We start from the raw sequence: 17,356 nt of genomic DNA, 5'->3' as shown, positions 1-17,356 counted from the left end.
GAAAAACAACAAGTGGATCTCAAGGTATCAAATGACATGTTTTCATGAAAAACAGGCACAGGCCTATAACCAAGGACAAAATAGTAGCTCATCCAGGATCACTGTTATTCTCAAAAAATATCAGGTGCAAGCGAATTTAAGCATTCATAAGTTGCTGTGTTTCCTGCTTCTCTACAGAAGTTTACTTAAATCAATGGGCACAAACCTGATGCCTGAAGTAGCAATATTCATAAACCAGTAGGGGGACATTTCTTTTTAACCAGGGCATTCAGATACTGATCTTAAGGTGGCCATAATGTGAACAAATAAATTTCAGAGGGAGGCTGCAGTGTGAAACTGCTGAATTACAATTCATCAAGACGTTCAACCCCATTCGTTTCGGTCTGAATCAAGACAACGGTTTCCTTTCCCAGCACAGATGTTCATTAACTCAGCACTGCTGCCAAGGGGATGGTTCTGTCACCTACCGCTGCTGTTGTAAAAGGGTCGCTGTGCTTGTCTTGTAGGAATGTCAGATTGCTTCCAGTAGTCCAGTAGGAATGTCAGATTGCTTCCACCACCAGTATGGTTGCACAGCCGTGGTTTCACTGCTGTTCTGCACCAGCAAGTGGCAGTTTTGGACAGGGGTGTGGCACCATACCAGCACATTGGCTGCTCCCGAATCCAGTTATAATTGAATTGCCAGTATCAGTACTTCTTCCATTTCTTTTCCTTCTGACCTCACTGCTTACAATTCACCGCCACCACAATATGCATGTATAATACATATTTATATTTGAGGATTTCCATTCTGAAGGAAATCATCCCTGAGTGCTCACTGGAAGGACAGATCGTGAAGCTGAGGCTCCAATACTTTGGCCACCTCATGAGAAGAGAAGAATCCTTGGAAAAGACCCTGATGTTGGGAAAGATTGAGGGCACTAGGAGAAGGGGACGACAGAGAATGAGATGGTTGGCCAGTGTTCTCGAAGCTACGAACATGAGTTTGACCAAACTGCAGGAGGCAGTGGAAGACAGGAGTGCCTGGCATGTACTGGTCCATGGGGTCACAAAGAATCATAGAATCATAGAGTTGGAAGAGACCACAAGGGTCATCCAGTCCAACCCCCTGCCGAGCAGGAAACACCATCAAAGCATTCTTGACATATGCCTGTCAAGCCTCTGCTTAAAGACCTCCAAAGAAGGAGACTCCACCACACTCCTTGGTAGCAAATTCCACTGCCGAACAGCTCTTACTGTCAGGAAGTTCTTCCGAATATTTAGGTGGAATGTTTAAGAGTCGGACACGACTAAACAACAACAACATATTTGAGGATTACGTTTCCTGCATCTGCTGAAGTGGACTCTTGTCCACACAAAAACTTGAAGCTTCTTGCCATAACACATTTCATTACCATTTTAAGACTCTTTGTTGATCTTGCAACAGACTAACATGGCTAGATAGTAAGAAAACTAGAGGGTTCGTAGGGAAACGAATATTCCTGGACATGCCTAAAGAACCAGCATCAGAGAACCATCTATTTATGCATGCAGCACCCAATGAGAATGGAGACCCATAGAGGCATGTAATGGTTCTTGCACGGAGGGCAAGAGCACCCAAAAGGCTGTAAGCTGGAATTTTGTCTGCCCCAGGGAAGGGAGAGGCACATATTTCAAGTGGGGTTTGGTTAAAAAATAAATAAAAGCAGAAAAAGATCAAGGGTCTGGAAACCAAGCCTTATGAGGAACGGTTGAGGTAGCTGGAATTGTTTAGCCTGGGAAACATATGATAGCCATCTTCAAATACTTCAAGGGTTGTCAAATAGAAAATAGAGCAAGCTCATTTTCTCCTGCTCTGGAGGGTAGGACCCTAACCCAAGGATTCAAGTTACAAGCAAGGAGATTCCGACTAAACATCAGGAGGAGCTTTCTGCTGGCAAGAGCTATTCAACAGTGGAACGGACTCCCTTGGGAGGTGGTGGACTCTCCTTCCCTGGAGGTTTTTAAGCAGAGGTTGGATGGCCATCTGTCAGGGAGGCTTTTAGTTGAGATTCCTGCATTCCAGGGGGTTTGGACTAGATGACCCTTGGGGTCCCTTCCAACTCTATAATTCTATGATTCTAGGTGCCCTATGGAGGGCAATGATACACTGCCCCCTTGCGTCTATAAGGAAAGGCATTGCAGGGGCTTCCTGTTTCCAGTGGTGAGAAATGGCTTACTCCCATACGATCGGACCTCAGCCGTGCCGGTAATTCATGGTTGATATGGGGGTAATTAGCCCTGGCAGACTCCCCAGGGTGGAGGAGGACTGTCTCATAGACCTGCAGATTGTCCGAGATTGTCAGCTTGCATCAAGGCTCAAGCAGCAGGACACTGGGTCCCAGAGAACGACACAGCTGGCACTCTCTAAAGCCACTCTCATAGCTGGAAATATCTGTTTGATAAAATAATTAGATTTGGACAATAAACAGACATAGTCTGGACTGAAGAAGACTGAGGAAAAACCTGCAGAACTGCATAGAGGGGGGCCATTTCCCCTTGCACCTGCAGGTATCTTCTACAAATGAGTCACTCTTCCTGAGAACAGTATACCCTACAGAGATCACCGCCTTAGAGCGACCTGGCTGCCAAGTTAAATGGACCCCCACACTTGACTCCAAACTGAAGGAGATCCTAACCTCTGAAAAACTCCGTACAATTTTAATTGGCTCTGGGAATAATCCTAGGTTTGAGGACCCAATTTCCAATTATGAGAGCCTGCTCCAACAATTAAAACCCCATCTTTTTAATACCACAGAGAAAAGGCCAACTAAACCAATAACTTAAAACAAACCCTGGTTTGATCACACCTACTTTGAGGCCAAGAGAGCCCTGAAAAATGTCTACAAAGCCACCCTGACAGCCAAAAATTCTGGCAGACAGCAAGCCTATCTTGCCGTCTGTACCTTAAAAAAAGAATACAAAGATCTAATAATCCACCAAAATCCGCCTATACCAGAAAATGCTGGCTGGAATTTATTAGAGTGGCAAAAGCAAAAGAACAGACCCTATTCTGGAAATTGGTAGCTTCTGGCACCCAAAAGGCTATTTCCCCTTTAACCTCACAAATTCACCCTAACCACTGGGTCTCATTTTTCCAATCCCTGTAAGAGGACGTTGAACCCCTGTTATAGAACTAGAATATAGAACAACTGGTGAAATGGCCGCCAGTTTCAATAACTGAAGTGAAATCATATATAAACGGCCTCGGTCCTGTATACCTGAAGGAGCGTCTCTACCCCCACCATTCAGCCCAGACACTGAGATCCAGCACCAAGGGCCGTCTGGCGGTTCCCTCATTGCGAGAAGTGAGGTTACAGGGAACCAGACAGAGGGTCTTCTCGGTAGTGGCACCCGCCCTGTGGAACGCCCTCCCAGCAGATGTCAAGGCAATAAGTAACTTTTTTACTTTTAGAAGACAACTGAAGGCGGCCCTGTTTAGGGAAGTTTTTAATGTTTAATGCTGTACTGTTTTAATATTCGGTTGGAAGCCACCCAGAGTGGCTGGGGAAACCCAGCCAGATGGGCGGAGTATAAATAAATTATTATTATTATTATTATTATTATTATTATTATTATTATTATTATTTAAACCAGCTGAAAATGGCCAAAGTCCCGGGCCCAGACAGCATTACGCCAGAAATGATAAAAGCTCAGGCGGACTGGTGGGCACCTTTCTTAGCCAGCCTCTTTACTTACATAGATGACACTGGCTGCATCCCAAGGGAATGGGGAACAGCCATAATAGTCCCATTCTATGAAAAGGGCAACAGAAGTGACCCAGCGAATTATAGACCGATCAGCTTACTAAGCATGATTTGTAAACTATACACAAAGCACCTTCTTAATAAGTTTACAGAATGGCTAGAGAATGAAGACATCCTGGCAACAGAACAAGCTGGCTTTAGATCCGGTAGGTCCATGATAGGCCACTGTCTAACGCTTCAACATCTCATTGACAAACTGGCCCCTCTGCTATTCAATTTTTATTTAAATAACTTAGTATCCCCACTCAAAGACTTAGAATTCCATCCCCCGAAGCTCGCAAATAGGCATATTTCAGTTCTGTTATATGCCGATGACGTGGTAATCCTATCTCGAACTCCTATTGGACTCAAGAAAGCATTAAGAAAGCTCGCAGCATATTGTGAAATTGAATGTCTCAAAATTAATTATCAAAAAACTGAGATACTTGCTTCCAGGGGGAAACAGAATTTCTTCATTATGAGCGAGAGAGAAGGCTAAATGGATGTCTAGCAGCCCCCCTTCTAGGGCCCAGAAGGGGGGATTGTGTGGTCTCCGAAAGCTGATTGATCGCCATCGATCGATATCTGTGGAATACAGTTCATTTACATTGCAATATTGCAAACAGTATGCTCAACAATTTTCAAATGACAGGCTTGGACAACAGCCCGGATTGGAATAATTTAACAACATGGGAGTGGCTGCGTCATTAAATTTTAAACGATAAACTTGGATAACAGCCCGGATTGAAAGATTGGAATGAAGTAAGAGAAAGCTGTGCTGGCAAATAGACAGTTGAAAAAATACATATATAAAATAAAGCTGTATTCGATGGATGGAAGGATATATTATTTCTGACATGATTGAGAATCACACAGCCAGGGATGGAGAACTTTAAAGCATTAAGATCGGAATGTGGGAAATATGAGAATAACAAGAAGAAGGCAGGAACAAAGATATTGGAGACATACTTTAAGAGGTCCAGACTATGGGAAGCCTGGGAAAATTAATAATTAATAATTGGATTGTAATTTGGTTTTTTTATTTTAGTTTATTGTTTTTAATTGGATTATGATTTGATGGATATGTTAACTGGCTGTTTTTATTGGAAAATTAATTTTAAAAATGATTTTAAAAAGAAAAAAAGAAAAGGCATTGCAGCCAATGCAGTTTATTTCTTTTAGAGCAATTAGAGCCCACCATTCCCCAGAACAGGTTCAAGGGGCATGATGCTATTCTGTATTCAGAGTGTTGGATTCTCCTTCATTGCAGGTTCTTAAGCAGAGGAGGGGTGGCCGCTTGCCATAGTTGCTTTAGTTGAGATTCCTGCATTGTAGGGACCCTCAGAGTCATTGCTCTGGACTGGCCTTTCTCCAAATCCAGAAACCTACCCAGTACCTAGAACCAGTGACTAGGGTTGAAAAACGCAATAGTTGGGTGGGGTAGGCTCCTTTGAGGGAAAGAAATTCTTGCTCTTCCACACTGTAAAAGTTAAATTTGGATAAAAACTGAACAGCGGCATACATACCACCAGCTATATAGAGCAGTCATGCCAGCCATAGGCAAACTCAGCCCTCCAGATGTTTTGGGACTACAACTCCCATCATCCCAAGCTAACAAGACCAGTGGTCAGGGATGGTGGGAGTTGTAGTCCCAAAACATCTGGAGGGCCGAGTTTGCCTATGCCTGAGTCATGGAGCAGGATGGAATCAAAAGAAGCAATGGAATCAAAAGAAGCACTGAATGCTAAGGTGGTTCATGACTGTTCATCACAAAGGTGACAAACCTTCTACATTAAACATCTTCCAGTAAACCCAAAGTTCTGCAACACACACAGCTAGGTGGATCAAGCTGCTCAGGTCAGGAGTCCATCTGCTGTTTCTTTTAATACCAAGTTCTTCTCGATTCTGTTTGGTCTCCAAATCTAGTTGGGCGTTGGGACTTCCGCCCGATCACGAGGCAATGGCAGGCACTGTTCTCCTCAGCTGAGGAGGATGTGGTGCCTTCGAAGCAAGGGGGGGCTGCTACAGCACAGCGACCCCCCCCCAGAAAAAATCCTAATCGAGCGTTATGGGGACATGGATCCGGCAGACGCCAGGAGACTCCATCGGTTGCCTAGTTTTTGGGCACTGAGAGAGCAGGGGGTAGGAGCAAAACGTGACGCATTTCGGAGCAAAGCTATCTCGGAGGCACGAAGCTGCGACCTTGCCAGCAACAGCGATTGGTTCTTTCTAAATTTGGAACTAAAAAGGACTGTACCGTGAGTACCGAAAATACAAATCTAGTTGGGTGTTGCTTTATTCAGGTTGCCTTCCTTGCTCAACGAAGAATCTTTGTGCTTAATGAGATGATCCCACAGGGCAATAGTATTCCTTGTTTTTGTTTTGTTTTTACATGTTATGACTCCGAGCAATGGTGACGAGTGATAAATGCCAATTGTATTTTGGTATTTCTTTGCTTTATTTCATTCACATCCCTAAGAATTTGGGTTGGGGTTGATGGCAGCTTAGTAAATTCATCAAGTTTGGGAAACCCTGCAGCAAAATGTGGACACAGCTCTTGTCCATGCAGAGTTCTGGGTTTCTAAGCCTGCTGCAGCCTCAGGGATGCCGGAAAATGGAAACCATGACTTGCTTTCCTTCTCACAACCATGACCTTTCCATTCAAGTGTTGTTTTTCTTTTTCTTTTTTAAAAAAGGGAGAATACATTTTCAACCCTTGTGTCCTCAGCATCCAAGTGGCAAGGAGCCAAGGCCCAAGAAAGTGTCACCTTCACTTAGCACCGTGCAAGGCTTTGCAAATATACAAACACCTTGCTGAATCAGGAGCCATGCTCAGTTTTCTGATGAACAAATAGTTGGCAGGCAAAGGAAAACAAGAGTCGGCGAAGGAAGGTTCCAGCGAACCGTTGGCATCGCGGCATATGCCTCGCCAATATGTTGCCAGTTGGAAATGGGCATCCCCACCCTGCCACCCACTCAAACAGCTTGAGGGATGCCCATTTCCTGGGGGCGGGGGAAATGAAGGATCCATTCTCCCCCTCACTCGACAAGGCTGCATCTCCTCCTCTTGCCCCTTCTCCTGTGGTTTGTATTTCTTTGACTCCTTCCTTCCCTTGCCAGTAAAAGGCCAATGAAAATTAAGCTACTCACTTTCCTTCCAAATTCCCACACCTGATCTTAATCTTCCCCTTTTGCTCATTGTGTTTGCCCAACAGAACAGTTGTTTTCCAGCAGTTGTCCCACCCTGCCCTGCCCCAGCAAACTGGGTTCTTTCAAGGGGAGCTTGTGCTTCCTTCAAAGCTCACCCACGAGAAGGCGAATCACGGCAGACAAGCTTCTCTAAAAACATGGCAGGTCTCCTGCGGCTGCCATCCTTTCTTTGCTGCGAGGAGCTGCAAGACAGCATAGGGCAGGGGTTGCCAATGCCCATGCCTATAGGGATATCCTCCCCACAGATGAAATAGGGCTTGGAAGCATCCTGTTGTGGCCAGTAGAGAAGGGTGTGGCGTGTGCTTGGTTGCAGGGTGTGTGCCCATGACAGTCTCACCTTTTTGCACATGTGCTAAAGGGCTCCAGAATACTGGCAGCGCTTGGCATAGGGTGTCGTGCAAGACTCATAGGGCCAGGCCAGGCCACTGCATGAGCCAACTGTACACTCTATGACGGGGGGGGGGGACATTTCCTTGTGGATAGCCTTCTGGGAGCCACATGACAGTGGTGGTTGGAGCCAGTGGAAAGTGGGTGTGGCCATCCACTCTCTCATACAAACAGAGGGATAGCTCAGTTGGTAGAACGTGAGACTCTTAAATCTCAGGGCCGTGGGTTCGAGCCCCACATTGGGCAAAAGACCCCTGCATTGCAGGGGGTTGGACTGGATTCCCTTCATGGTACCTTCCAAAGCTATAATTTCCATGATTTCTATGATTCTATGTGCACACATCCCCATTCATACACAGGAACACCCACCAACTCATATAAATGGAGACATGAACACCCACACTCACATGTAACAACGGCACATTCATTCTCACGTAGAACACAAACACACACTCATCCATCCATCCCCACTCACACCCATTCATTACCCTCTCTCCATCACACACACACACACACACACAGAGGATACTTTAGGATTTCCAACAATATACAAGAGTAGTCAAAGACTCCCTCGGGAGGTGGTGGACTCTCCTTCCATGAAGGCTTTTAAGCAGAGGTCAGATGGGGCCACCTGTCATGTATAATCCAGTTGAGATTCCTGCATTGCAGGGGGTTGGGCTAGATGACCCTCGGGGTCCCTTCCATCTCTGCAATTCTATGATTCTAATTGGTGCCAAGTGAGCTTGAACAAGCATTACATTTTACATTTCTGATGCCACAAAGCTCGTTCCTTACCACCTACCCTCCTCGCACCTAATTCTCTACCACCATTCCCGCAGATCCCTGGCAAGCACACAACAAAGGAGACTGTTTGTAAAGCTCCTGGCCACAAACACCAGGGCAATTTGTGCTTGGGAGGAGGGTGTGCCTGTGATTAACATTTGGGCATGGGCAAGGCTGTGTGCATGGGGGGGAGCATGCTGTTTGAGATGTGGGCCATGAAATGCTGGCGAACAGATCAAGATGCTAGTTGGATGCAGAACCTATGATACTGAGCTGCGAGCTGGGGTGGTCCAAGGCTACATACAGAAACAGCATCCCAGGCACCAATCCTCTGCACACATTTTACTTGTGAGCAGGGCATTTGTCAGTTTAGGTTTCTCCCCCTTTCTCATTTTCCCACTCTTAAGTTCAGTTCCCCACATTCCCACAACACTCTGTGATAGTTATTTTTTCAGTCTTCTGGAAAATCCACCAGCATCTTAATTCCAATTTCTGCTAACATGCACAGAGGAATCCCACCCACCCCCCAATATAACGCACGTTATCTTCACCTATATTTGCATTCTTGCACGCGCTACTTGGCTGGAGGGCCGCACTGCAAAATTCGGAGAAGAGCGAATTTCTAAGGGCGGCCACTATTCCATTCTTGAATTGGAGATGTGCAAACGAGGCGGGTTCGCCTTCAGATGAGAAAACGAATCGGACCCCCTGCCTTATACCTTCGTAGGGTTTTTCTTTCGACCAAACCTATTAAGTGGCAGAGCCAGGTTCGGACCGGGGTGGGGGCACGGGAAACGACCACTCAGCGTCCATCTCTGGCACCCACTTCCAGATTGAAAAGTGTCTCTCTGTGTGCGCCGTTACAGGAGATGGTGCTGGAGGTTTCCCCTGCTAAAAAGGTGGAGGTGGACTAGTGCGGGACTGAGGGGGGAAAGTTGAGGGTGGTTCATTTATCCATCTCTCACCCCTTCGCCCTCCCTTCCTCGCCCCCACCCACCATCACCACCGCCCTCCCGCGGGGCTTACTTGCATCTTCGCCTGGGGCACGCAGGTGGCGAGGGGCGATTGCGCGCGGACCGGCGTCGTCGCGGGGATTCCTGCTTGCCCCGCCCGGCCCTCCAGGAAAACAAGCCCGCCCACCCGGGAGCGGCGAGGCGAGGACCCGGCTCTCCTTTCCCCGAAAGCAGCAAAGACAAGGCGGTAGGTGCCGCCACTACTTACGTTGCTGCCAAGATCCTGGAGCGCTACGTTCATGTTGGCGATGGGGACGCGGAGGGACCCGGCGGGCGCCGCCGCCTCCTAGCGCCGGACCCAGCCACGGGCGAGCCGGTCAGGAGCTGGAATAGGAACGGCGAGGTCCTCCGCCTCGTGGGCCATGCCGAGCTGCTCCACCAGGGGGGATGCGAGCGACCGTTGGGCGAGCCGGGCCCTTCAGTCCCTCCCTGCCCAGCGCGCCACGAGGAGAGGAGGCGCGCAGTAAGCGCACGCGGAGAGTTGCTATGGCGAGTCGACCATCGCAGCAGCAGCAGCAGCTGTCGGGCCCGCCGCGCAAGCGGCGCGCTCAGCTCCTCCCAGCGCAAGGCAGACGCTGGGCCTTGGAGTGCCGCCGGCGGCAGAGAAGGTCAGCGAGCGTGGGCTCTGCCGCGAGAATCAGGCAGAGTTGCTCTGGCGCGCTCCCTCATTTCTCCATCTTTACGCACGGGCACACCCAGGCGGTGAGTTGACCGCCAGGCTCCCAGAGCTCTTTTTTTTGAATGAGATCGACTCCACCGCAGAGCTTTCGGAACAAACCCTTCCCCAAGTTGCTAGTCCTCATGGAAGCAACCCCCCCCCCAACAACCCCAAACCAAGAAGCCAAAATAGCCAACCAGCACAAAACACTTAAGAGCGTTCAGGGGTGGAATAGTGAGTTCCGGTTCTAGGGATGCCCAGCTAGGAGGAACAACCCCTTGCAGGCAGCCTGGCATGGCAATTTACCTCATGTACACCCTGAGCCTAGGAGGAGTTGCTTTTTAACAGGGAGAATAATAATAATAATAATAATAATAATAATAATAATAATATATTATTCATACCCCGCCCATCTGGCCAGGTCTCCCCAGCCACTCTGGGCGGCTTCCAACAGAAGAATAAAACACAATAATCTATTAAACATTAAAAGAACACTTTCTGCACTTGCAGAGTAGGAGAGCTGGAAATTTTTTTTTCACACCTGGCAACTTGTGCGCCCCTTTGGTTTCAGATAGTACATGAGTAGATGAGTCTAAAAAGCCTGAGACACAATTTTCATTGCCCCTCTGGCAGCTATAGTGGCTCATTGGCTGCCAGATGTAAAATATATTGACATTATTTTCCTACCCCACTAACCTGCTCCTGCTCCCACTCAAACATTAAAACAGGATCTCTCTGTTGGATTGTTTGGCTTTGCAGGGGGTTGAACTAGATGGCCCTTGGGATTCCTTCCAATCCTACAATTCTATTACTGCAGCCCTGGGGTGATTTTGTGCAGGGCAGCTATGCATCGTCTTTTGTGTTTAATGCATGTGCCACATGATGTTCATGACTGATTCTTAACAGTAGGGATATTTACCTGCAAAATCAAGACTGAAACTATTGGTGCCTTAGAGACCAAAGGCCCATCTAGATTGGTGCTTCTCCCCTCCCCCATCTGGGTGTTTTCTGCAACATATAATTGTGCATTTTTTGGTCTCTACAGCCACAGCAGATGCTGTAACTCTCCAACAGCTTGACTTCACCCCCAATGGTGCACTCTTCCATTGTCTCTCAAGGCAGAAGGATGGCAACACTTTTGCCTTAGTGCTTGGCTTATACTGGACTGGACCACACATCATTAATCTTTATTACTAGTTCTGTGATGCTTCCCCAATGCATTATTGCTCTATGGAGGGGCACTCTTGCACTACAACAAAAGCGGAACAGCAACAAACAAACAAACAAACAAACAAACAAACAAACAAACCACAACCTGGAACCTTTGAGGGATAAAAAGTTGCAGGAAGTGAACTTCTCTAAGCCGTCCTCCTCAGGTCCCAAGGATCCTCAGACTGTCAGGATGTGTCTTGTTTTCTGAGGTTTTGACTAAGCCAAGGGCTTTGGGGCTTGTTGATATAGGGTGCTTCCACCCTGCCCATCTGGTCTTTGGGAGATGCCACAGCTAGGTGGTAAATCACATCCTTTGAAAAAAAAGTCCCAGGTTCTCATGTTTAGCAAGATTTTACAATGTCTCCAGTAGACACTATTGCACACAAGTTCAGAGTCCTTGCTAACACCAGCTCTCCTGCTAAGGAAGTTTCTCATACCCCTTCCTTTCATCTACCTTGCCTTTTATGGCTCCTCTGGGGAAACGCTTGCCAATTCCTCTTGGCCTTCCTGCTTTGTCCTCCTCCTTTCTCCCTTTCCTTGTCTGCTTCCTCTGTATTTATGCCTCTGCTTCTGGGAGCCTCTCACTAGCAACTCTGCCAATCTCCACTCCTTCCCCTCCAACCTCCCCCTTCCTTGGACTGACACACTTAATAGCTGCTGGTTTATCTTGCTGCTCTTTTCTCCAGTGAGTGGTCTTGCCACACCCCTTCTGGCATACTCCACACTCAGCTGTCAGAGTGCTTGGTACACAGCTGTCCCGGTAATTCCTCTCCCAGGACTTCAGTAGGAAGCTTTGGAAGATGTGCTGATTGCAAACAAAGCAGAATGACCACCCCAAAACGTTGTAAACAGTACTGAAAGCGGGATTGTGTATAACCTTCCCAATACCATCATGTGCACAAATAGTCATGAATGCACAATATAAATGCCATATGGAGAGGCCCTGGTAGATTTTGGCAGAAGCTAGTGTGGACTAGGGACCACTCTGCCAGGTGCACAATGATCTCTTCACCATCATCTCATTCCTAGTACTTCACGGTTTGTGTATCCTGTACCCACTTTTCCTCCTGCAAAATTAACAGCTTGCCTGGAGTCCTGGGTCAGGGACATCATGCTTTTGAGAGGCTCAGCTAGAAGGCATTATTTTTTAAAGGATTGGGGTGCTTTTGTAAGCCTTAACAGTGTACTTTTATTATGGTTATTCGCTGTTGTTCAGATTGTATAACAGCTGCTTTGTGAAGCTACTTTCCTAAAATGCAGAATACTAGTCTGCTCAATAAATTTACCAAATAAGGCCTAGGAAAATAAGAACGAAGTGTCTATGTATGATGCTGAAAGTTCAGCCAACTGACTTAGCCCCAGGAACGTCTCTCTGGGAGGGGCATTCCAAATGTGTGGGGTGGGACAAGTGAAAAAACCCTTTCTCCCATCACTCCCAAATGCTTCCAAAATCTGCTCCGGTGCCCACAGGACAAGGCAAGCCTGTTGCTCAGCACCAAGGAGAGTTCCTAGTGAGCAACTTGCTTTTGGCAAGGCTTGGAAATGAACTGAAGTCTTTTGAGCCTCTGCCTAAGAACACAGGAAGCTGCCTTAGACCAAATCAGACCATTACCTTCAATGACTGGCAGAGTTTCAGGCAGCAGTTTCTCCCAGCCCTACCTGACAATGCTGGAGGTTGAACCTGGGACCTTCTGCATGCAAAGCATAGGCTGTACCTCTGAGCTGCAGCCTCTGTGACAGGAGGGAGCCAGCAGGAAACCACACTGAGAAAGTTGGCATTAACTCTTTATTAGAAGAAATAGGATCTACACAGGAGTGCCAGGCTTACTGAGCACAGCAACTTCTCTGGCAGGTCTTGCCCCCATGAAACACATGCAGATACTAAAGGTCCCTGCCTCCCCTCAGCTGCCTAAGTCCCTGCCTCTTTAGGGTTTCCCCCAAGCAATCTGAGACTGTGCCTGCGTGAAGCCAACTTCTCCACTCTCTTTATACCTCTTCCATTTCTGGGAGACCAGGAGGGAGGAGAGCTTGTCACTGTAGGAGGGGAGAGACACCTGCGCCTCTTCACCAGCTGGATTTGTCTCTGCCTCTTGGCCTCGCTTCTCCCTGCTTCAGCTTATGCCTCTGATTCTGGACTTCTCTCTGACACAGACTCCTCCTGCTAACTAAGCCCTGTTTCCTCTTCAGCTTCCGACACGACCTCCTTCCAGTCTTCTCCCTCTGACCACTCATGATCACCTACCACCCTCCCTGGGCTCTGAGCCTTATTCCCTTGGGGGATTCCCAGCTGGTTCTTCCCAATTTCCCCCTGTGCCCAACCAGCCTGTGACACTCTGCTTCTATTCCACCTCTCCTGCACTCCATGGGCTCCTGAGTTGGATGCTTCCTAGACTGTTGGGCTAGCAAGGTACTTTGGGAAGCATTTCCAAGGGAAGACACGCATGTTTATCCTGGTTTGGTTTTATGGACTCTGGTGCTGTGGTATCTGGTTCAGTAGGTTTCTGCCAGCCAGCCTTGAGTTCAGTGGTCCTCTGATAAGCAAGAACATAGTTTGACTCCTTAGCCGATGACACTATATTCTCAGCTTAGTGTCCTCTTCGCTGCTGGACTTTAGGATCACGACACCAACGATGACCAGAGAAGTCACAATGTTATGAGTTCTGGGCATGAGTGCTGCAATGGAATGTGGCTGCACTTTTTTTAAAAAAAATCAAAATGGGTACGGGATGAAGTAGTTGCTGGCAGCCTTGTCACACCCTAAGGGGAGGAAGGGAAAATTTTAAGTGCACCATTTATTTACAAATTTATAATCTGCACTTCCATAAATATATAGCAAGTTAGAGTACCAACATACAAGAGTAATAAAATCAACGAGAGGGCCATAAAAGCACCAACAAAACATCAATAATTCTAGCTGACAGCTGTCCCCCTCTTTAAAATGGTTGTGTGACTCAGGCAGTAGCCCAGATGTAATTAATAGCTGGGAGGGAGGTTTGAGCTGCAGCATTTTTTGCCTGTCATCTGCTGGGAAGCTTGATCAGTGCCATCTGGTGGAGCTGCGGGTAAACAGAAGCAGATTGTGTTGTAGGGTAGAGCATAGTTGAGGACACATAAAATAGCTAAGCCAAGAACATGGGAAAGCTTCTAGTGGAACAGAACTCCCCACCCCCACCCCGCCCTCCAGATTTATTGAGGCAAAAGGCTCTTGCAGACTAGACAAAAGTAAATAACCACACTAGCAGAAGTCAGTGGAATGATGTCTGCTAGTGAAACAGGACTTCCCCCCCCTCGCCAAAACTGCTCTGGAGAGACAAGATAAGTCCCTGAACAGCATGCTGGGGGAAGAAGATGGGAGATTGTTCCATCAGGCAAGCAGAATGCAACCCTTAATTTTAAAGTGCCACAGGACATGTCTGAAATTTTACTGCAGTTTTTGCTTTACTGCTCTCAACTCAGCTACTCATGTTATTTGAGATGAGTAAAGCAGCATATCCTCCAACATTTATCTGATGAAAATAGGGGTGTCCCATTCCATAATGATAATTTTACTATTCATACCCCACACATCTTACAGGGTTGCCCCAGCCACTCTGAGCAGCTTCCAACATATATAAAAACATAATCAAACAATAAACATTAAAAAAGCACACCTTTCCTGTACAGGATTGCCTTCAGATGGCTTGGGGGTTGGATAACTCCATACCCTCCAACCTTTATCCAATGAAAATAGGGACATCCTAAGGAAAAACGGGACATTCTGGGATCAAATCAGAAACCGGGATTGCTTCTCTAAATCAGGGACGTCGCTGGAAAATAGGGACACTTGGAGGGTCTGAAGCAACAGTGGCAAATACTAAGCAGAACAACTCTATCCAGCTACTGTATTGTTATAACATTTAATTTTTAAAAGTGTTCAGTACCTGTGGCTGTATTGAACCGAGGAAGCCTGCATTTTACTGCCACAACATGAAATAGTGTCAGAAGAAACTCCTTTTTTAAATTCTTTGTTCTTTTGTTGTTGTTGTTTAGTTGTTTAGTCGTGTCCGACTCTTCGTGACCCCATGGACCATAGCACGCCAGGCACTCCTGTCTTCCACTGCCTCCCGCAGTTTGTTCTTAGGCTGCAGTATTAAACATACTTACCTGGGAATTAGACTCACTGGACACAGTGAGTCTTAATTTCAAATAAGCACTGATAGGGACTGAAATGTTAATGCTACTTTCATTATGTTCCATTTAATGTGTGTTGGATCAGCAAACCAGGATCGATTGGTAGAGAACATGACCGTGGAAGGTACTTTGAGGCAAAATGGTAGTGAAATTATAGAAGCAGGGGACTGGGGAGGTATATGTGGCATTAGGCTTTAGAAATGCTTTTCTTTTCTTTTTCTTTTTCTTGCAAACCGGTAGGTAGAATGTTTATTAAATTATAAACATATAATTCAGATTTTACTGAGCTATGCCATTTTTGGGGGGGAGGGAGGAGTTGCATATTTTAATGCTCTGCAGTATATAAAACCTCATGCACATACAAAGGAGCATGTCAGGAAGAAAAGTCCTAGTCTAACCTTCTCACTGACATAATCACTTTTGTATGTACCACTCTGGCATGCAAAATGCTAGTTTTGCCCTGCAGATATTAGTGGGCTTCAGATGCTGCCACCCCCAGCCAGCATGGTCAATAATTAGGGGAACTAGGAGATGAAGTCTAGCAAATCTGGAGGACCATAGGAGCACCAGCCCTGGCTTAATAAATAAGCCTCTTTCCTGATAAAAATTGGCTATCAGAGCCGTATGGAATATATTACCTCCCCTGCCCCAACCAAGGCCATAGAAAGCATTCTGACTCCTGATGCTGGTTATAGGAAACCTCTGGCTCTCCAGATGTTGCTCCATCATCCCCAGCTGGTCTGGCCAATGGGACTCAGGGCTGATGGGAGTTGTATTCCAACAACGCCTGGGGGGCCACAGGTCCAACAGACCTGGCCTGCAGGATCATGCCTTGGAGCATTTAAAGGCACCAGGACGATTAACAATGGAGCGGTCAAGGAGAAGATGTGAATGGCCTTTGTAGGATCAAGGCCAGGAAAGTAAGTGTTTGCCAGATCTATTTCATGAGTCCATCAATACAAGCTGCCAAGGCTGGGGTGAAAGCCAATTATTAAGTGCGGCAGAGCCAAACAGCAGAACCAGCAGCAGAAAAAAGGATGCCAATAGTGTCTCGGGAAGCCAAGTCAAAAGTAAGGGCTTCCAAGGCAAGAGCTTGGGGAAACCAACCCCAGAAAGCAGGAATTTGGGGTCAAAGACTCATAGGATGGTGGACACAGAGTGATTATAAAGCAGGCAGGGAGTTTTGAACTTGAATATATAGAAGTGAATCCTGGGATTCTTGGGGAGTAGCCTTGGGGAACCTGCTTTGCTTTTTGCCTGCCTGAAATGTGCCATTGAACTCTGATATTGCCTCTTGCTTATTTCAATCATGTCTTCATGCACCATCCGGATTTTCCTGAAAGGTTTCTGTGGGAAGATTAAACTTGGCTGTCCAAAGTGGGAAGTCAATTTACACCGGTAGCTTCTCATGTACAATGGTTCCCAGACACTTCAATATCAATAACAGCTCTGTTTTAGGACGAACACTGGGGGTTGAAAAGCATCTTCCACCTGTGACAGGTGCTGCTTTTTGGCTAACGGTAAGGCTGGCCCTGTACAGCTATAACATACAGCTCAGAACATACCGGTATCCATGGCTTTGTGATAGCTGTACGCAGGGTGGGCTCACCTATGAGACAAGGTGAGGCAACTGTCTCAAGCAGCAAGATCTACAGGGGCAGCAAATCCTGATGTCAATCTTTCTTCCCTCCTTATTCCTGAAGTAAATCTTCTCTCACCTCTTCTTCCCTGGTGGAGAGGGGGATACCATTTTGGGATCTGCCTCAGGTGTCAAAATGTCTTGGGGCAGTCCTGGCTGTATGCTACCTCCAGGAATCAGTCTCTGAATACCAATCACCTGTGGGCTTTCCAGGTGCACCTGGCTGCCCTCTGTAGGTAACAGGAAACTGGGATTGAGATCATCACTGTAGTCCTTTGGCCACAATTAAACAAAGTATGGCTGTGTGTGATTTATTGTTTCATTCATTAACAATTTGGGGCCAGGTCACCCACGAGATTGCCTTACCCCACATGTGCCCTCTCAACCGCTTTGATTGGTGAAATTGGCACTACTATAGGTGACACACAATACCCATTCCACATTTGTAAGAACTTGGGCTGTTTAGTGTGGCAGTGCCTATGCTTTGGAACTCCCTGCCTATTGACATCAAGCAGCTGCC

At 46.9% G+C, this 17,356-nt stretch overlaps 1 protein-coding gene across 1 annotated transcript in view; it reads right to left on the bottom strand.

Annotated features, from left to right (window-relative positions):
* Positions 1-9,705, bottom strand: part of ECE2 (endothelin converting enzyme 2) — a 56,130-nt gene extending 46,425 nt beyond the window's left edge. The window contains exon 1 of the mRNA XM_035133145.3: positions 9,366-9,705. Coding sequence (XP_034989036.2) covers positions 9,366-9,398 — 33 coding nt within the window. The 5' untranslated portion in view covers positions 9,399-9,705. The remainder of the gene's footprint in view (positions 1-9,365) is intronic.
* Between the last annotated feature and the right edge of the window lie 7,651 nt (positions 9,706-17,356).

Source organism: Zootoca vivipara, chromosome 5 (genome assembly GCF_965207765.1).
Source record: "Zootoca vivipara chromosome 5, rZooViv2.hap1.1, whole genome shotgun sequence".
Lineage (NCBI taxonomy): Eukaryota > Metazoa > Chordata > Lepidosauria > Squamata > Lacertidae > Zootoca > Zootoca vivipara.
This window is presented reverse-complemented; position numbering and strand designations above follow the sequence as displayed.